General features: G+C 37.2%; 2 protein-coding genes across 3 annotated transcripts; one reads left to right on the top strand and one right to left on the bottom strand.

Moving 5' to 3' along the window:
- The first annotated feature begins 27 nt into the window (after window positions 1-27).
- Window positions 28-7123, top strand: LOC117409084 (stAR-related lipid transfer protein 6-like). 2 transcript variants are annotated; one of them, XM_058995167.1, is made up of 7 exons: window positions 28-150; window positions 1177-1266; window positions 1511-1560; window positions 3001-3127; window positions 4805-4922; window positions 5345-5438; window positions 5862-7123. In XM_058995167.1, exons 2-7 carry the CDS (start codon window positions 1177-1179, stop codon window positions 6004-6006), a joined length of 624 nt encoding a protein of 207 aa, XP_058851150.1. In that variant the 5' UTR covers window positions 28-150; the 3' UTR covers window positions 6007-7123. The 2 variants fall into 2 exon arrangements, with proteins under 2 accessions (XP_058851150.1, XP_058851153.1); XM_058995170.1 differs by lacking the exon at window positions 1511-1560 and having other exon boundaries at window positions 29-150.
- On the bottom strand, window positions 6785-21742 carry LOC131696803 (DNA polymerase iota-like). Its single transcript, XM_058995179.1, has 10 exons — window positions 20724-21742; window positions 19143-19268; window positions 14435-14599; window positions 13558-13701; window positions 12117-12353; window positions 11427-11605; window positions 11010-11111; window positions 8938-9061; window positions 8218-8429; window positions 6785-7869 (listed from the first exon to the last, which is right to left on the bottom strand). The coding sequence occupies exons 1-10, from the start codon at window positions 20908-20910 to the stop codon at window positions 7081-7083; spliced, it is 2265 nt and encodes a 754-aa protein (XP_058851162.1). The 5' UTR covers window positions 20911-21742; the 3' UTR covers window positions 6785-7080.
- Between the last annotated feature and the right edge of the window lie 27 nt (window positions 21743-21769).

The following is a 21769-nucleotide window of genomic DNA, read 5'->3' as shown; positions in this document are numbered from 1 at the left end:
GAAGTGAATAGTTCTGTAATCAACTTCGTGTACGTAGTTGATTGGCCATTACATTCCCTACAGTTCACTGTTCGCCGGTACACTGGTGCCAACAGTGTACGAAGTTTTAACTGCAACTAGTTGGTTTTGGGTCTCCAGAAATCAATACGGGTCTGTTCAACTTTTTTGTATTCTTTGTGATTGCTACGCAAGACATATGACACCGATTTACAAAGCAATTAAAAAGCAAAGTTACATTCAGACATGCAGTGTCGGGTTCTGCCACAAATTAAGTCATAACACACACTCGTTTGTATTTTGTATAATTTGTGATTGCTTTCACCTTTGTATGTTTTACAGTACATAAAGATGTGTTGAGTAAACAGGGTCATGTTATCTTTTTTCCACAAGCCAATTTATTATTGATTAGTTATGGTTAGTGATATCATATGTCACGTGACACTTTAAATCGCAGCTATTGGAACATGGGGTTGTGTACATCCATTAAATACAATTCAAATCAATTTTAAAATGTCTTGATGCAAAATATCACAGGGTATGTTCAGTGTTAACATTTGTACAGAAAATGTCATTGTGTTGCATGTGGAAGTTAGGTGTGTGTGTGTATATATATATATATATATATATATATATATATATATATATATATATATATATATACTGTAATAATAAAATGTACCACAGTCTACCACCAATTTAGTTAAACTAAAAGGACCATGCCATGTTGGATGAAGCAGTTCTTTGTCAAAAATGCCGACCCCTGTAGCCGTGGGGGAAACAAGAGAATTATATTTAAGTGGCATAAACAATTGAGGACTGTAAGGTATCTGGTTCGCATTCAGCCCCTCCGGCTTTCACGACAATTTCAAGTAATTTTACTGTTTTCCTCTTTCACGTCTTCCATGATTTCTATTGATTAGGGGTTGCTATTTTCAGAAGATGTCTCAGATTGAAATGCACTGACGAAAGTCTCCATTGTATCATGTGTTGCACACAACAGGAATAAAATCCATCAGTAACATATTCAAACAGTTAATATGCAATAAAAAAACACTTTAACCAGATACTTTTTTAATTGTGGAATTGGTGTCTGTTGTTTTGTGGGATTTATAACTGGGAAAGTAGTAGCTTTGCAAGAGAAAGCACTTCTGATTATTATTTTGTTTTTTGTAAAAGATGGATTACCTCCAAATAGCAGATGAAGTTGCCCAGAAGATTTGGTCATATAACCAAGATGACTCAGGGTGGAAATTGGCCAAGAATTCAGTAAGAATCCGACATTACCTTCAATAGAATTTGTATTAGAATAACAAGGTCCTATTTTCAAGGAACTCCAAAAGGTATATCTTCAGAAAGGAATAAACACACTTTAATGCTTTAAAACTAGGAAGAAAATGCTCAAAACCAAAATTGAACAACTGCTGCCTGAAACTGTATTCATCTTAGAAAATCTGCCCTTGTCTTGGTACTTGCTTCAAAATACACCATAATATTTCCTCCTGTCGTTTAGAAGAATGTCACCGTGTCCTGGAAGCCTTCCAACGAATATGCAGGAAACCTGTAAGTTTTCTTATTATGATAAAATAGATGACGTTATGGGGCTGATGTATATGATTATGATAATGAGGGTCGCCATGAGCACCGCCTGTGCATCGGGCTATTTAGCGGCTGCACTTACAGCGTAGAGGTGAGGTGAGGTAGGAGAACAGAGAGCAGCAGGCGCTGTATGAGATTTGTGGAGCATGAAAATCAAACCAAACAAAAAAATATGTCAGAGGAAGGGCAGCGAAGTCCTCTTGGCGCACGGAAAATTTCTGAGAAGGAGCTGAGAGTCCTTATGGCTGAGGTCACTCAGCATAAAATTGAGTTATTTGGAAAAGCCTCAGCCAACATCAGTTATGCTACCAAAGAGGCCATATGGTCCTCTATAGTGAAGAAAGTCAATGCTGTAGGTGTTTCCAGTCAGGTGATGAAAAGGTGAAATTCAGCTATTGGGTCTAGCATGACCTGTGGAGTGAGATAACGCCTTACCACCACATCTTCCGGCATCCCAAACAAAGTGACCCTGGGTTTTAATAAGCGGGGTCTTCTCCGTCTTGCCCTTCCCCTCCGAAGGTTTTTCTGCCTGTCCTCAACAAGAGCCATCAGGAAGTGTACCACAGCAGCCATCCTGAGGCCAGTGACGGGTCTCTGAAGGTGTGTGGTTTTATACAGCTCTTAATTACTTGCTTCTACAATGATTTGCACCTTGTAAGAGGAGGTGCAAAGTTTTTGGAGGGTCAGCAATTGCAAGGCAAAATCCTTACTTCTCTTTAAAATGTTTGTGCCTGCTTAGTATTCCAGATCCCTGTTCAATTCCATGCTCTTTTCTTCCATTTGAATACATTTGCGGGTGCAGAACAGCAGGTGAAAACCATTCTTTACCTACACCGCATTTTTAGTGTCCGCGCACCCTCACCCTAGCTCCTGCCAGGTGCGCCCAATGATCCCCTGAATCCCCAGATGTGCTTCCTGCGGTTGGTAGGGGTCATTGCTGGTGCATAGTTGCATGCATAGTCCGAAACAGTAAAACATAAGGCTGCAGGCAGAACGGTTCTCGTGCGTGCGAACAGCACAGCTGCGGGGTTGTGCAATCAGTACCACAAGTCCGCACAGAGTTCTAGCACAGACGCATATATAAGAAAGTCCAGGCGTCAGCCCTTTTGTTACAGTACACACAGAGAAATAGAAAACAAGTAGGAATAAAGCACACAGCCCATATCTGTAATGATAAATAATAACAGTACAACACTATACATTAGTGAAATACTGGACAGTTTGGCATAATAGGTCTTTTACTGATGCTGGTATTTTTCCTGTGTTTGGTGGTCTTTCTTCACCAATTAATTTATTATCATTTATTAAAACATTTTAAATATAAATTTCCTTAAGACCGTAACTGCTTCGAGTGGGAGTTTGAAACATTTCATTTCTTTTGTATCGGTTTTGTCCCCCGTCCAGATATCGTGGAGAGGGTATAATAGAAGATACTCCTGAGAAAATTATTCCCTTCATGTACTTGCCTGAATACAGGAACAAATGGGACACAGCTGTGAAGTCCTACACATTCTTAGAGAGGATTGATCAGGTAAAGAAGTCAGTTATTAGGTCACCCTTATCTTAGCATCTTGGTTAAAGTCTGTTCCCCACATACTCTTCAGTTTTTGAATATGTAAAATGCTTTGTGAACTGTACTGCCCTCTTCTGTCAGAATAATAGAATGATTGTTTTACTTTCAGGTTAACATTTATCACTGGATTATACATTTTTTAATAACCTACATTTTTAAAAAAAAAATTTTTTTTAACAAATTGCCTTTTCATAAGAACATTAGAAAGTTTACAAACGAGAGGAGGCCATTCAGCCCATCTTGCTTGTTTGGTTGTTAGTAGCTTATTGATCCCAGAATCTCATCAAGCAGCTTCTTGAAGGATCCCAGGGTGTCAGCTTCAACAACATTACTGGGGAGTTGGTTCCAGACCCTCACAATTCTCTGTGTAAAAAAGTGCCTCCTATTTTCTGTTCTGAATGCCCCTTTATCTAATCTCCATTTGTGGCCCTTGGTCCTTGTTTCTTTTTCCATGTCAAAAAAGTCCCCTGGGTCGACATTGTCTGTACCTTTTAGGATTTTGAATGCTTGAATCAGATCACCGCATAGTCTTCTTTGTTCAAGACTGAATAGATTAAATTCTTTTAGCCTGTCTGCATATGACATGCCTTTTAAACCCGTGATAATTCTGGTTGCTCTTCTTTGCACTCTTTCTAGAGCAGCAATATCCTTTTTGTAACGAGGTGACCAGAACTGAACACAATATTCTAGGTGAGGTCTTACTAATGCATTGTAAAGTTTTAACATTACCTCCCTTGATTTAAATTCAACACTTCTCACAATATATCCGAGCATCTTGTTGGCCTTTTTTTATAGCTTCCCCACATTGTCTAGATGAAGACATTTCTGAGTCAACATAAACTCCTAGGTCTTGTTCATAGATTCCTTCTTCAATTTCAATATCTCCCATATGATATTTATAATGCACATTTTATTGTCATTTTCAAATGTACAGTACATTATGAGATGATATATGTGTATATAATTATACCATTTAGACACATTTCATGTGTTGTTTTAAGTGGTGAGGTAGCAGTGTGGAGTAGTGGTTAGGGCTCAGGACTCTTGACCGGAGGGTCGTGGGTTCAATCCCCAATGGGGACACTGCTGCTGTACCCTTGAGCAAGGTACTTTACCAAGACCGTTCCAGTAAAAACCCAACTGTATAAATGGGTAATTGTATGTAAAAAAATTAATGTGATATATTGTAAGTCGCCCTGGATAAGGGCATCAGCTAAGAAATAAATAATAATCTTTCCTATACTTGGACAGCAGATTGCAGTTTTGAGAGGAGTTGCCTTTCCTAGACCTACAGGTCTGCTGTGTTGAGAGAGTCAAACATGCCAACAACAGCTGAGATGATTAATCAAAACAGACATAAAAACTGCATTAAAATAACTAATCAATTAAAGCTTTGTAAATAAAGCCCATTTGTAGGAGTTTTAAAAATAAAACACATATTTTATAGGTGTCTACCAAATACTGCACTTAACTAATTTAGCAAAGTACAGAAAGCATCTTTTTCTTTACAAATACTATAAATGATTATTTTTAATATTCCAATATAAAAATTAAAATATTTTCAACAGTGCAGCCTACAGCAAGCTTGCTGATACTGACAGAATTAAATGGCTGATATTTGTGTTCTTCCTACAGGACACTGTGATATCTCACACTATTACCCACAGTTATGGACTGGGACTCATTTCCTCAAGGGATTTTGTTGACCTCATCAATGTTAAAAGATATGAAGGGGGCATTGTAACGACCAACTGTAAGTATATCTTTGAAAATGAAAGAATAAACCAATATTTTAGTCTAGTAGTCTACTATTAGCATAATCAATCTCAAGTAAAACCTTTTTTTAAAAACAATTCTCTCATTGGCACATGTTGGTTTTGCTTAGTTTATCAGATTTTATTTTCACTTCAATTTATTCTGCCACCACATTAGGGTGTCACCTGACCCATGGTTGAAATTCTCAAAGCTTTTTCTCCAAATTGCCTTTAGTGTGATTTTTTTTTAGAAAGGAAAAACACTACCATTTCAAATAAAAAGTTAAAAAAAAGCCTCAGACAGAAAATGCTGGGGTTGTAAATAGTCTCACATGGTTTCTTTTTAGTGTTTTAGGCTTTGTACAAGTAGACACTTGTACAAAGCCTGGGGTTAACTTCTGTTTTGCACTCTTGATTCTAGCTGCGAGTGTGGATTACCTGAAACGTCCTCCTTCTCCGTCTCACATACGTGGACACAACAACCCCTGTGGATACATCTGCTCCCCGTTGCCAGAGTAAATATTCTGTTAAAGACTGTTCTTTTTCTCTGTAACACAAGGGAGGCAGTTAGTTATGTTTTGTAAGGCAGAGTCTAACTAATTTAACACCTTCAGAATTTCTATAGGCTCGTGAAACACTACGGGATTGTATTCTGCTGGCTGTGCCTGTTTCGTCCATCACCAGCAAGAGCAATGTGAAGGTCCAGAGAAACTCAGACCAGAGAAATTGAACCTCCTGGCATGCATTCAGCCTACCGAAACCGAACTGAAATCTATGTGATCATGTCAGATTCAAAGAACCTTTTTATGTCAGTTTATGAAAGCACTTGATATTTTTATAACATCAGGATTTTTTTATTCTGCTCATTTGATTATAATGGATAGACAACTTACCGCATTTGAACAGTTTTTCTAATGCACATTTGTCTGAACTTACAGGACTCCAGGGCATTCTAAACTAGTGGTGTTTATCCAGCCTGACCTTGGAGGGATGCTACCGCGATCTGTAGTGGAGTCTGCCATACCGAACAACATTGTCAACTTAATCAATGATACACGAACAGGAATAAAAGCAATGTGCTAGTACTGGAAAAAAAAACACTGGGTGGAGGAACAAATCACAGTCATTCCATAGCCACCAGTTTCACACTGGCTTCTGTAACTTAAAAAAACTGCACTCAGAATTAATACACCAATTACTGTTTCCCAACAAAATATATGTTGCCAGAGGAGAAATAACCGAGCGTCTACTACAGCAGGGGTTCCGAAGCTGGGAGCCACGGGATTGTTTCAGGGGGCACATACAAAAATGTTCCCTCCCAAATGACCTTGATAAAGCGATGTTCCCCAGACCAGGCGGACAATTGATTTACACAAATGCTGTTGTCAGGTACACGAATATAAGCAATTATATTAGTGCACTCTTTAATTACATACATTTTTTAATTAATTAATTAATTAATTAATTAATTAATTAAATGCAGGATTTCTCCAATGTATGGTTCCCCCTACATAAATAAAATAAACCATACTGCTCCCGCTTACCTTTACAGACAGGTTGCAGTCAGTGTACTGAATACACTAATTATGCTGGCAGTGGAGCGGTTTCTTAAACGTGTGAGGAAATGACTCTGAACACAATGAAAGTACATCTACCGGTACAAACTAACAACCCGAAGATCAAAATCAAGATGTCGGGTGGGGGTCCTCAGCCAGGATGCCTCATGTCATGGGGTCCTGGTCCCAGTATATGTGCTTACCTCATCAAAAGATTAACAATGTTTATATTTTTTTTAACATGGCTGGTATTTGTATTACCCTGGGTGCTATCGGCCGGGAGAGAGACTCAGAACACAGAAAGCTGCAAGTTTAAATGCAAATGCGCACGTTTATTTTACAAACAACAGAACAGACAACGAACAAAAACAAATTAGCAAAATAAAAGGCACAAGGGCTTTTATCATCTCACTTTTGATAATGTAACAACTACTTTGAAAACGTTCAGTAGTCACTCTGTTTTGAGTTTTGCTGAATAATTTTTATTTTTTTTAAATGGTAAAGATGCATTAATGTTTTTACACTAAATACACATTTTACTAGAAATAAGTTTAGAAAATATGTATGTATACACACACACAATGCTGAGTATTCAATGAATTCAGGTTGGCTTGAAATATTTAAATAAACTGTTAGACTGAGTACTTTTGGCTGAAATCTGTTTGGTTTCTTTGGCTGTTCTTGCTTTACCAATATGTTTATTGACATGGATTTTAGAAACAGTTTCCTGTTGTTTCCACTCGTTTAACAGTTCCTGCTGAAGCTCTGCAGGCAGTTCTGAAAACACTTTTGGGTCCACGTGGGAGGGAACCTGATCTGCTCGATTTATAGTCTGAAGGTCCATTGGGTCTGCATCCATGCTGGATGAACTGTGTGGTTCAGTGTGTCCTCCACTGCTACCAGCAACCTGTGTGCTGGAGTAATCAATATTATTTGGTTGGATTTGTGCATCTTGTCTGCATTCAACTGACAAGGAGTGTGAACTCTCCGCTTTAGCTGTTGAAGAGATTAAGCTTTCACACTGTGGATTCTGCCGCAGAGAGTGTGAAATGTCACCTTTTGAGGCTGTCTTCTGTAAAGTCATTTTGTTCTGCTTGTAAGCACCACTAGACAGGGTGGTGGATATTGTTGAAGTAATCTCTCTCTGAATGTCTTCAGGGAGCTGTCTGAAAACCTCCGGGTCAATCCCCGGAGGAAGATAAAGGTCTGTCCCTGGTGATGACGATCCGCTCTTTATCTGCTGCTTGTCTGGTAAATTTTTGGAATCTGCCTCGCTCTCTCCAGAAGCAGTCATGATATTTGTTTCTTTCAGGTCACCAGCTGCTATATCAAAATGCTTGTGTCTGCTTAACACCTGATTCTTTGCATGTGTACTGGTGCCAGACTCACCCTTTAAGAAAAGAAGTAAAGCAATAATATGTAATTCACCATTTTATTATATTACAAGAGATTGAACATATACGTTCTAAGAGTTTTAACACACACATGCAATAAAGAAAGGGACTATCATAGGCACTGATTGTGTACTAATATGTTTTACCCAAGCAGAACATATATTTAAATCTTTACTTTAATATGTGTCAGATATATTTCAGCTACAAGTCTTGTTATATTAATCTCATTTGCTGATGAGTCCTCAATTAGTTTTATCTTTCTGTTATGTCACACTCTTTTTAGGAACTTGTATCTCTGTGGTTACTACTGAAATATAAACAACGGTACATTTGCTGTGCCTTACCTGGCTACAAATAATGGAATTCAATTTGAATGAAGACTGATTGGGCTGTTTTAAAAAGAACCCAATAGAGCTTCTGGTGGAGGTTGATGCAGGCTGCAGGTTTGACAGGCACACGTTTAGAAGAGTTAGGTGAAATGGTGCTTTCAAGTCAATCATTTTTCGAAATAGCTTCATTAAAATATCCACTAGTGGGGCCATGACATCAGAGTTACCTGCCACAAAACAGACATACAGAAGAGAAGGAAAAATGAAATTTCCTTCACCTGAATTATTGATGAATTAATCAATCTGAAATGTACATTAAATACATTAAAGTCATTCTGTAAAACCAGGCCAAATGATGTATATGGGCAAGAATCACTAGTGGGTCAAAAAGTGTGATGACATCCATAAACTTTTAATATTAACCAAACTTGCATCACTTGAAGTATAAAGCCCCTAATTATACAAGGACAGGACATCAGACCTACATAGTTCTGTGTGACATAGAGGCTGTGGGCTGCATGAATAAATGTAATGCATTTCAAATACGTAATGCTAAAAAAAATGTCAAGATGCATACCTTAAAAATACTCTACAGCAAAAACACAAAATGAGGTGTTTTTATTTTTATTTTACTAATGGCTGTTTTTTTCAGGTTTTTGAATGAGGACACCCCTTTGTTGCCTGACAATGACACAAACAGTGGATAATGCAATGTGAGGATTGGTATGTCTCTACCTGTGGTAATTCTCTGGCCAATATGGTTTGGAATGGGACACTGCCGGCTCTCCCGACTGAACCACTTGTTAGTTGCTGAAAAGCGCCTGATAGTGAGCCGGACTGTACGAGGCTGTCTTCCATCCTTCTGCATCCTGAGAGCAAACACAGTGTTTTTTGTAACATAATTAGTTACATATATAATATGATTCACTGCAAGAAAAGATTGAAGTGGTAATAACTTTTTAACACTACACACTGGAAGAATCGTTCTTCTAAAATTATAACTGGAAATAAATAAACCTTTACAATTCAAGGAGGTAACTAAATGGTAACATTAAAATTAAAAGTTGCAATATCCTGGATTTGAATCTCATCTCTGATACTGTGCGCCTTCTGTAAGTCATCTGGGTTAACCAAACTGGGTCAAAGTAGGATTTCATTCAAATTAGTTGCAGCTTTCCAGGGTATACGATTTATATACAGTACTGTGCAAAAGTTTTAGGCGGGTGTGAAAAAATGCTGTAAAGTAAGAATGCTTTCAAAAATAGACATGTTAATAGATTATATTTATCAATTAACTAAATGCAAAGTGAGTGAACAGAAGAAAAATCTAAATCAAATCCATATTTGGTGTGACCACCCTTTGCCTTCAAAACAGCATCAATTCTTCTGGGTACACTTGCACAAAGTCAGGGATTTTGTAGGCATATAGCCAGGTGTATGATTAAACAATTGTACCAAACATGTGCTAATGATCATCAATTCAATATGTAGGTTGAAACACAATCATTAACTGAAACAGAAACAGCTGAGTAGGAGGAATAAAACTGGGTGAGGAACAGCCAAACTCAGCTAACAAGGTGAGGTTGCTGAAGACAGTTTACTGTCAAAAGTCAGTGGCAAGACTGAGCACAGCAACAAGACACAAGGTAGTTATACTGCATCAGCAAGGTCTCTCCCAGGCAGAAATTTCAAGGCAGACAGAGGTTTCCAGATGTGCTGTCCAAGCTCTTTTGAGGAAGCACAAAGAAACGGGCAACGTTGAGGACCTAGACGCAGTGGTCGGCCAAGGAAACTTACTGCAGCAGATGAAAGACACATCATGCTTACTTCCCTTCGCAATCGGAAGATGTCCAGCAGTGCCATCAGCTCAGAATTGGCAGAAAACAGTGGGACCCTGGTACACCCATCTACTGTCCGGAGAAGTCTGGTCAGAAGTGGCCTTCATGGAAGACTTGCGGCCAAAAAGCCATACCTCCGATGTGGAAACAAGGCCAAGCTACTCAACTATGCACGAAAACACAGGAACTGGGGTGCAGAAAAATGGCAGCAGGTGCTCTGGACTGATGAGTCAAAATTTGAAATATTTGGCTGTAGCAGATGGCAGTTTGTTCGCCGAAGGGCTGGAGAGTGGTACACGAATGAGTGTCTGCAGGCAACAGTGAAGCATGGTGGAGGTTCCTTGCAAGTTTTGGGCTGCATTTCTGCAAATGGAGTTGGGGATTTGGTCAGAATTAATGGTCTCCTCAATGCTGAAAGGTACAGGCAGATACTTACCCATCATGCAATACCATCAGGGAGGCATCTGATTGGCCCCAAATTTATTCTGCAGCATGACAACGACCCCAAACATACAGCGAAAGTCATTAAGAACTATCTTCAGCGTAAAGAAGAACAAGGAGTCCTGGAAGTGATGGTATGGCCCCCACAGAGCCCTGATCTCAACATCATCGAGTCTGTCTGGGATTACATGAAGAGAGAGAAGCAACTGAGGCTGCCTAAATCCACAGAAGAACTGTGGTTAGTTCTCCAAGATGTTTGGGCCAACCTACCTGCCGAGTTCCTTCAAAAACTGTGTGCAAGTGTACCTAGAAGAATTGATGCTGTTTTGAAGGCAAAGGGTGGTAACACCAAATATTGATTTGATTTAGATTTTTCTTCTGTTCACTCACTTTGCATTTTGTTAATTGATAAATATAAACTATTAACATGTCTATTTTTGAAAGCATTCTTTACAGCATTTTTTCACACCTGCCTAAAACTTTTGCACTGTACTGTATTTTTTTTAATGTAAAAATAAAATAAAATACAGTACAATGCCTGTCTAGGAGGTTGGTCAACAGTTCTTCAATCTTTTGCACAACCTCAGTTTCTGTAGAGATATTCTTGAAGGAATCTTCATCACTAAGAGACTGAAATACAGTTAAAAAAAACTTTAACACATAAGAATTGCAAACAAACTGCTCTGCATTATATTTACTTCGTTAACTTGTGTGTTTTAGGTGTTTCCAAAATTTGTACAGGTGCAATGCATGCACATACATTTAACAAATTGTTTTTTTTTTTTTTAAAAAAACAACTAAAATTAACAATCAAGTCGTTTTCTTTAAAAAAAAATAATTTGTAGTTAGATATTATCTCAGTGACCCATGAAAAAGATGTTATTGAGCAATTAAAATAAACATCATTGAAAAAAGCAGGCGCATTCATCCTCTCTGCAGCAGTACCTGAGGGGGCCCTGAAGGGGTGACGGGAGCCTCGTCGACTCCGTGGCTCAGGCTGTGAATGCGCTGGGCAGCCACGGCCCCAAGCACCTTCTCTAGTGTTGCTAGGGGAAAGACCTGCAAATCCTGTATTCTGGAGAGTCCCAGTGACTGAAGCTTCTGAGCAGTTCTGTAACCAACTCCTGCAGGGTTGGTAAACATTTAAGGGTGAGAACACTGCTATCTGTAGTTCATGTACTTGCACTGTATGTTTATTATGTATTACGTCACATTATATACAGCAATAGGTGAAATACAGTAATAATGCACATACAGTGGTAACAGAACAGACTTTTGGAAAGATTATTATGGTAAACCTATGTATTACAAATAAGCATGCTGCTGTATAGGGTGGATTTGTAAGTTAATGAGTAAATAATAAACTAAACATTTTAATTTTAGCTTAAAATTATTGCAGTTGTCTTTATTTGAATTGTTGTGCATTGGTATTTCTTTAAAGCTGCCGTAAAAAAATAAAACTGAATACAAGCCTGTTGTTGTGATAAAAGATATCCTTGTATGTATGTACCATTAGAATCAACTGCAAAGAAATATATAAACAACTGCACTGCATTTGGTTTGCTGCTTCTGTTTAAGCTCCTGATATCTGATGACTGTATTTAGATGGTTTTCTTCCACATGGACAGTCCTTACCAGGCACTTTTTTCAGGTGCTCCAGGCAACTCAATAGGAGCGCAGTACTTTCTGGCAGCAATGTTGTTTGCTGGTTAGGTTTGAATATTCCAGAGACGAGTTTGGAAAGTGTTTTATTTGTGGCAATTCCAGCAGAGCCTGTAAGACCTAGTTTCTTGTAAAGGGCAGTTCTCAGCTCAGCGGCAATCTGGGATCCAACAGCCAGCCTGATGTGTTCTTCAACACGAGGGTCTATAGCTGTGCATATAAATATAAATACAGATACATTATAACTTGATAACATACAGAACAATAATATGTAATGTTGCAAACGATGGACCGTTTCATATGAGACCATGCCATCTAATGAGTAAAAACTGTAAACATTAGTTTATATTCAGCCCTGGGTACTGGAGGGTGAATATTCCTTCCAACTGGATTATGGGTTTATAGTTTGAATTCTGAATTCAAAGCTATTGAATCTAATGGGCATGCTATGATATTAGTGCAGTCTAGTAGAGATATCTGTTCTTCAGATGTAGGCAAATTATTCATTAAGCTGACAGTCAAAATTTGGTTAAATGACAAACCACAAACCAGCACAGGCTTTACATTTTTGTGGTCAACTAGATCGCACAGCAACCTGGAAATAGTATCGGACCTCCCCTGCTTGTATATAGTGCTTTGAGGGCGGGACATCACCAGCATCATAATCATCTTTATACTCCACTCAGACATAACTATATTGTTATCCCTGAATAGATCATTGACCCGTTTAAAAATAGGTAAAACATCAAAGGGGAATGTCATTTCAGATCAAATGGTTTGTAAACATGAAATAAAATGGATGAGAATCTTTGATATGGCCACAGGTTAAAACAATGGAGCAGCCAGTGAAAGCGTTATTATTTTTTTTCACTGGACAAGAGACTTAAGCCAATCTTAGGTCGCAGGTCAAAGTAAAAGGTGCCCTTAGATTTTGCCTGAGGAGTTGGTTTATAAGATATTAGGAGTTGTAAAAGCGCGGGTCCGCTTTAATATTCTACCCAGTCATTCTTCATTTGTAGTAAATAGATAACATTTGGTACACCACTGTATTTGCAATCTTGTCAATGAAAACATTTTGACTACTTTTCAAGAGGGGACGATTATCCATTGAGGGACACCAATGATATTTAGGACAAAAGCAAGGGGTTGAGTTCATAGACAACACATTGTTCTCCCCAGTCATTCGTAATTTGTAGTAAATGGATAACACTTTGTGGTACCACTCCTCTTGTAAGAATCTTTACAATCATTGGCATATAATCGACATTAAAAGGAAATTGAAATCCTGTGCAATTGCTGAACATTGTCACAGGCAGCTGTATCCTAAATTGTTTTTGACAGATAGACTAAGATCAGTTTTTTTTTTTAAATTTATTTTTATTCAACTCTTATCTGAAGAAATTAATGTACCTACACTGATTGTTATATATGTGACCATTTACAGAGACATCAGAAGATGCAACATGTCTCAGTCTATTCTCCACAAGTTCAGTGGCATCCACAAAGTTTTCATCAAACCCAAGTCTTTCTACCAGTGGGGAGTACTCCTCCAGTAATTCTGAAAAAAGAAACTTGCTTTAACAAAGGACACTTCCAGGATCATTTAGATTTTGTAACAACCATTGGACAAATATGAAGAGCTTAATTTGAACTTTAAATAATGTACACAATTTGCTTTTATGGTTCACATACTTTCTCAAAGTCAGAGGGTGACATTAGGCACTTGATTGACAATAATGCACCATCATCATATGTTGAAGCCATGTGATTGACATTCTCATCATTCCCAATTACATTTTCAGAACATCTTGCATTATTAAGGGGGCGTGAATAGGTTATTTGAGTTTGCCTTGCATTTTATTATGCTTTACCATACCACTCTGGGCTGTACAATGCTTACCTATGCATCATCAAGCTTTAACTTTGCTATTGTAAACTTTTATAAGCAAAATGGAGGGTCAAACACTGAAGCATGACTGTGTGAAACATGTAAAAGGGGCAATAACCAAAGCATGAAACACAGTGGCATCTTTCACCAGAATAAATACCAGTATAAAGTCTGAAAATAGAAATGACCGACAACAAAGGGTCGTGAAAATAAGTTGTTACGTTAATTGAAATTCATTACCACTTTAAGGCTTTCCAATGTACTGCCCACCAATGTGTCTGAACCCTGCCTTGGAGGGTCTTATCCTTTTGGTACTGAGAGCAGAGTTCAGTCAACCCAGGCTCATACCACCCTGAGGAGAGGCATTTGGATCACACATCAACCCCCTATTGTAAAGGTGTACCTGTAACCTTATAGGATATTTCCCTGTAGTGGGTCAGGTCCTCTCCACTGACAAATATCAGCTGGGGGCACTTCTCTTTTGCATCTATCACTGACATCAACTTGTTCACTCCATGTTTTCTGGCCACATAGTTACAAGTGACCACAAGGTACTTTTGTTGAACACCTATTAAAAAAAAACAAAAAAAAACCCCAAAAATAAACACAAAACATTGAAGCAGAGTAAATGTTAGGGATGGGCACCAATATCAATATTTTGATATGATATCAATAATAATTTCCATATCGCGGTATCGTGGTATTTTAAATAAATAAATAAATAAATAAAAATAATCACGTACGCTCAGAGAGACCAACTTTTTATTGCTAATACTGCGAAAAATACAAACACAGTATAATCAAGTTTACTTTATATTATTATTCAACAAACCCTGTACGTCAGTCTTGTAGGCAAACAACACACTAAAGTATTATTTAACCATTTTATTCCATTGACTGGCGTTTGGGTACCAAATGCTATTTGTACATAAGCACCATTGGCCATCTGTTTTGTAGTATTTTGAGACGCGCATGCGTCAGCGTTTGATTATTTAGGCTATTATTATTAATGTATTTTTAAAATGTGAACTTTTGGTATTATAAATGAGATGTACTTTTAAAACATCAAAACACATCTCAAAATAATGCAAAATTCGGCACGACACAGTACTTAATACTTTTAGAGGTGTCGTGAGGCAGCATTTACACACAGAGCAGCTGAAGATTCAATTACTTCCGGACTGGCTAGAAAGTCTGTGCGCAGTGAAGTACAGAGATATTTCGGTTTTGAGGTGGCTGATGATGGAATAGTAAAACAATATAATAAGGCCTTGTTTTTCTCCATGGTTATTGTGAAGCAAACCACCACGAAGTTAAACTAAGTTATTGCTTTTCATATGTAAATATCTGTTACCGTCTATATATTTGATATTGCAATTGTGTTATTATATTTCTCTGGGTTTTGGAAGACTTCAATATGATCGATATCAATATCGAAATACGTGCACGACATCGACATACAATCTTCATATCGTTGCCCACCCCTAGTAAATGTGTTTTAATGCTCCATACCCTAACCAATGCATGTAAAGTATGTGTTGCAATGTCCATTTATAATTTTTAAGTTTTATTTCTCTATTTAAACTGGAGTTTTACCCATTGAGACCAAGGCCTCATTTACAAAGGAGTCCTGGAAAACAATAAAAGGACAAATGCAAAGTACAAACAACACAATAACAACATGTGTGGATCAAACTTAATAAGCAGCATACATAGATCAAAGAACACAATAAATAAGACATATCTATTTGTTAATGTGGATTGAAGGAGAAGCATTGGCCGGGGGTTCTAAGCAATCCTCAAACACAATCTTTAAAACCAGAGAAAGAAAGATTATCAAATTCCATCTTCATAATATGATGGAAACCATTCCACGTCTTTGGGAGTTGATGCGCAAAAGATCCTTTTCCCAAATGTGTTTGAACCCTTGGAACAGCTAAAATACCAGAATCCTGGGAACGTAAACTATAGCCAATGCTAGTCCTTTCTACCAGAGCACTCAAATAGGGAGGTACCAAGCGTTTAAACATATTAACCACAAAACAACACCAATGAAAAAGCCTACGGTTCATGACTGAGAGCCAGCCTAGTTTTACGTACAATGTTGTGTCAAAGGGGAACACTCAAGAACAAATCTGCCACATGAATTATACAATACATTTAATTTATGAAGAGACAGCTTACAAGCAAACTGGTAAATACACTCACCCTAATCTAAAACAGGTAAAAATAGTAAAGCTGCGAGACAGTAAAAAAAACATAAAAAAATAAGCCTTCCTGTTCCTAAAAACTAATTTAGGTCCTAACTTTAAAACCAACGTATCAATAAGGTAATTAAAAGTAGGATGGACGTCAATCAATATACCTAGGTAGTTATAAAAGGAAATGTTATTTAGTAGCTCTCCGTGTAGCGTAACAATAACCCAAGACACATTTCTAATCTTACTCATATTAGAACAGAACAGCAAATTAAACACTGTAATGTAGACTATAGAGTATAATGCAAAGTAATGAGTCAAAAGGCAGGCAGTGCTGTCACAGTCTCTTAATTTCCTGTATAAGGAGATACTGTGGTGTTGTGGGAGGCCCTTTGACTCAATGTATGATTAATTTCCTGCACTGCTTAGCACACAGTGACGCCCAAGCATGTTATTTGTGGTGCTGGCCGGTCAATAAACTCCAGGAGGCAAACTCAGCGCCCAAGTTGTCTGTTTCACTGACTCTGGTCTGGAAACAGTCAATAGCTAAAAGCTGATTAAATATGTTAATTATAGCTTCTTCTGGTGGCCTACCAGGCTAAGATTTTTTGATACCATGCAATACAACACCTTTTTCTGTTACGATAGATTAGTAGACATGCAAATGTTTTACAATAAACCTGTTAAGAAGCAGTAATCCCAGCCATGGAATAGCTCTATAGGCAAACAAATTGCAACTGCCGCTCGTAAGTATTTTTTTTCAGTAAGACAGGGATATCAGACTGTCTTAACAATGTGGCAGACATCTTTGATCACAAGTCAAAGTGAGGATATCGTTAGAGTTTGCCTGAGGAGTTTCCAGAACACTGACATTTTCTGAGATTAGCAACAGATTTACAGATTCATACAAACTCTAACAGGAATTTAAAAATACTACCACAAAAGGGTTAGTTTTTCTTGTACAATACCCACAACTGAATTTGAACTTGGCTTAGGGAATGACAGAGTACAGTTGTGTATCAATTAGAAAGCGATATCTCAGAGTTAGGGCTTTATCACCTGGAAATTGTCACATTCATAATGCTAATGAGCATACTCTAGTAATAAAAAGTCAAATTGCATAATATAAATCTTAAGTTAGCTTTGTAGAGAAAGTTTGAATTTTCTTTTTTAAATTTTTTACAGTTTTTGGAAAATGTTATTAGTAACTAGGTATGACACACCCATAGAGTTAATATGTATGATACAAATATGAAACTGTTAAATTCATCCTACAATTGATACCTTAAATATGAAATTTAGACTACTAAAAATGTCGTTTGTTTTTATAACACTATAACTTTAAATGGCGGTAAAGAAAAGTCCAAACCAAAAAAAAACCAAAAAAAAAAAACCACTATATGCATAAATATGCACACTTAAGTAAAAACATAGATGGATATGTTTTTGAAATAAGAAACTTTTTCATGGTTCCAGTCACTTTATCATGCAATTGCCACAGTCTTTTTGCAAGTAGTGGGTTGCATGTTATTTCATCATTTACTTTAAGGATTTATCGAAAAACCATACTTTTTTCTGCCAGGATGTGTGCACCCAACATGTATGAATTATGATCTTACCTGATATAAACTTTGAATCAGATTGAAAATCTGCTTACAAAAATATATATATAGAGTACATTTGGATAAAATACTATAATGATGCAACTGCAGCAGATTGTGACAGACTGACTGATGAAATGTTACACTATAGGCCTATGTCTGCAAAGCCACAAGGCATACAGAACACATTCTAATATAAAATAAAACATTCCCAACCAGATCTGAAGCCTGGCGTGAGAAAATGTATGCTACAGTAATTTGTACAAGCACTGGCGCCTGTGATACGACTTACTGTAAATCATTTTTGGGAGATGAGAAGCGCAATCACAACAGTTCTATTTACTGTACTTATAAAATAATAGTACAAAAGTCTGCACTTGCAGGTAAACACTAGGACAAAGCATGTTTCATGAGGAAAACAGAAGATAAATCTATCGCTGGTACATTATAGGTCTAAAACTTACTGGCTATAACATTTTCATCTTGCTTCTATATATTTCTTACAAAACATTTTTCCTTTAACCCAAACACTAAGAATGAACTAGAAATAATGTAAACGGCATGTCATATCAGATTGAATGGTTAGTAAACCTGAGATTGTTTTTAAGCTTTGGATATATATCAATTGTACAATGTGGCAATGAAAGGTTAATTTTCAATGGACATCACCTGTAATTAAACTTTATTAAGTGAATCATAGACTACAACTGTGCAACAACTATAACCACTTTTACTGGAGAACAATGGTAAATGAAAAGAAGTAAAACATCAAAGAATACAGCTGTGTCCCAAAAATTAAGACAGTTTCTCAAATTGTACTGTCCCTGTCCCTTTGTATCTGTAACCTTAAACTTGCAGTTAGATTTTGTCCAGGATGTTTCCATAACAGTGGAAATATGAAGTTACCAGCCTAAATGGAAATACAGGAATCAGCATCCAGCATAAACTGAGATAGTAGCAGTAGAAGGTGCACTCATAAAACATATAATTTAGACAAGTGTTAAACACAACCTGTGTGGATTCCTTAACTATGACTTCATCTGTTAAGTCTATGAGTTAAATACACTACAGTTACTATTACTATTATTTCAAGTTACATTTCAAATTTCCCTTCATACGTAGAGAATGGAAACAGTTATTAGGGCATCTTTAGTGAACTGCAGCAGTTTACCCTGCGATTTTGATTCTCACCTTGAATTACTGGAAGGTGTTCCACATTTAAGACTGAGAAATCTGTACCTTGTCACTTGTTGAGAAGCAATGATGATATGAGAAATATAACCACATTTCTACAGTCAGCATCAAAAGTTACCTAGAGGTTTGTCTCTCAATTCCGGGTTACGGATCATTTCCACTTGAGCATAGAAGCAGTCCAGGTCAAAGTGCAATATGACCCGATTGTTGTTTTGTCTTCTATGGGGCCCCTTCCCATGAAACACTGAAAAACAGAAGTTATTTGTTTAATTCTTAAAGTAACTGTTCTGTTCAAAACAAAAACAATTCTGACAATGATTTTGAAAGTTTACATAGTCTACTTTTGGTGGTGTGTATGGAGTATTTAATAGGTCAAATTCTTGTTTTATGAAACTGAGAATGTTTTTGGATTTCTGAAGAGCTACTATTAATGCATAATAATAGTACATAATCTGGTACCCATGAATATAATCCAATCTTCAAAATACACCCAAGATTTTAATGAAAGTGCAGTGGTGCTGTACTCTAAATATTAATTTGTGATGCATAAGGACTGGGAGAGAACTCACTGAAATTCAAGATGACTGGAATGTTCCATATCATATCAAGTAAACAGAATATGCGAACACAGTACCGTACATATCTACATACCCATGCAATACATGTAAACATTGTGAAAATGTCTTTGACATACATAAAACCAAACGTTAAAAAAAGGTAAACACTATATATTATTACAAAATAAATAAAACGCCAAAATATCGCTATGGGCATAATGTCAACAGTTTGTAAACATAAAGTGAAATGGATATTTGAAAAAAATCTGTCATTGATCGGGCCAGTGATTAAAACAATGTGGCAGTGAAACAGTTTTACTGAACACCAGTTAAACTTGACTTACAGAAAAAAAAAGAAGAATCATAGAAACAGCTGTCTGCTAACTGTAAAGTCCGTTTCTCAAAGTGAGCGGTCTATATCACTGATAATATGGCCACACAGGTTTTAACAATGGGGCAGTGAAAAGGTTCATTTTTACTAGACATCACTGGTAATGAAACACGATAGCATTAAATATTGTACTAATGTACAAAAAGTTAGGACTTAGGACAAAGGATCAGAGTACTCTGTCCATATACTCCCGAAACATAAAAGTGACCCTACCTCTTTGGTTCTTTTGTATAACTAACTTGCAAAACAGTCAAAGCAGTATTAAAAACCACCTCGTATACTGCCCATTTTTATCAGGCTTGACTATATTGTTAGAAAGTAAAAGTTGTAATATTTTGGATCCCTGAAAAATGTACAGTAAGGTTATGCAAACCGCACAGAGCACGTATTTGCTTCTAGACAATTCATCCTCATTTGATATTTACCTTTAGTTTCATTATTTTTATGGCACGCAAATAACATAGATGTGTGTTATTCGGGTACAACTCAGACCAATAGCACAGCTAACCACTGTTGCAACCGGCTTTACACGTTGAAAGTAATTAAAATAGATTCTTGCAAAAATTCAACGAGAACGCAAGCCCTTCACTAGTTGTCAGCGGGGGTTTCTTTCTTTTTTTTGAATGGGGGGCGGGTATCCTAAAATACCCACGCTTGCTTCGAAGACACAGCATTCCTCAAGTGCAATATAACATGAGCGAAGACCACTTGAAATTGCAAAACAGAATGTCAAAATCTTTCATTTACCTACCAGAACCTGATGCGACCTCACTGCTGCATGAAGAAGAAAGGAAAACTTCAGCAGGCCTAATATCCTCTGCTACATCAAAGCTACTATATCTCCATTCGGTATCATCCTCATCTTCATCCATACCAAACTGAGGCTCATCATCATCATTGCTGTACTCCATGGCTTGACAGGCGCTGCACAAATCCATACATTTGACAACTCACGCTTACACTCGGATTCCAAAAACAAGCATGCCTCTCACAAAAAACACAACAAACCATCAGACGAGCATATACTGGTGGACAACCACAAATTAGCCCAGTCTCTATGTCCTGTTCTTAAAGGGCAACACTTGTTTTTTTTTTATTTAACTGCGTATCTTCCTGGTGACCCTTAAGACATCGGCTAAACAAATAATGCATTCCATTAGCATCATAAATACACCATTTTTAAATTTACAAATGTACAATCTAGAACGATAACTAGGCACATACTCCTGCTGTACTGTATGTGTGGCACTGGACTGCGCATAGTTAGTACTGGTAGGCAGGCCTGCTATTTATGTTGAGTTAGGAATATAATGTCTGGTCTGGAAGGTTAAATGACTGATAGCCTTGTCTGTTACACAATATTATTTATTAATTACTAAGGTGCAAACGTCGACACTTGTAATAGAGGAAAACTAATAGGCAAGTCTGAACGATTAAAAAAAAAAGTTATTAAAACACACGCTAACACTTGAAACGAATTACTACACACATATAAATTGAAGTAATATACCCTCTGAATTGGCATACTGTTTAATTGCTATCTGTTCATAATTATATATGCTCTTCGTCACGATGTATTATTCTTTTTGCACTAAGTTGACATATTTAATAAAGGCGCCCGCATATTTTACCTTTGAGGCAGTTTAAGCAACCTGCACAAGGTGGAAATTATGTAATCAGTCCAGTATAAAAATGACCACTAGGCGTGTTCACCAATCATTTTTTATAGATTTTCTAATACTTGCTGATGCTTGAACATATCAAATATATAGGAGTGCAGAAACACATTCTTCTGTA

Source organism: Acipenser ruthenus, chromosome 2, assembly GCF_902713425.1.
Source record: "Acipenser ruthenus chromosome 2, fAciRut3.2 maternal haplotype, whole genome shotgun sequence".
Lineage (NCBI taxonomy): Eukaryota > Metazoa > Chordata > Actinopteri > Acipenseriformes > Acipenseridae > Acipenser > Acipenser ruthenus.
Note: the sequence above shows the minus strand (reverse complement) of the source record. Positions and strands in the feature narration are given on the sequence as shown.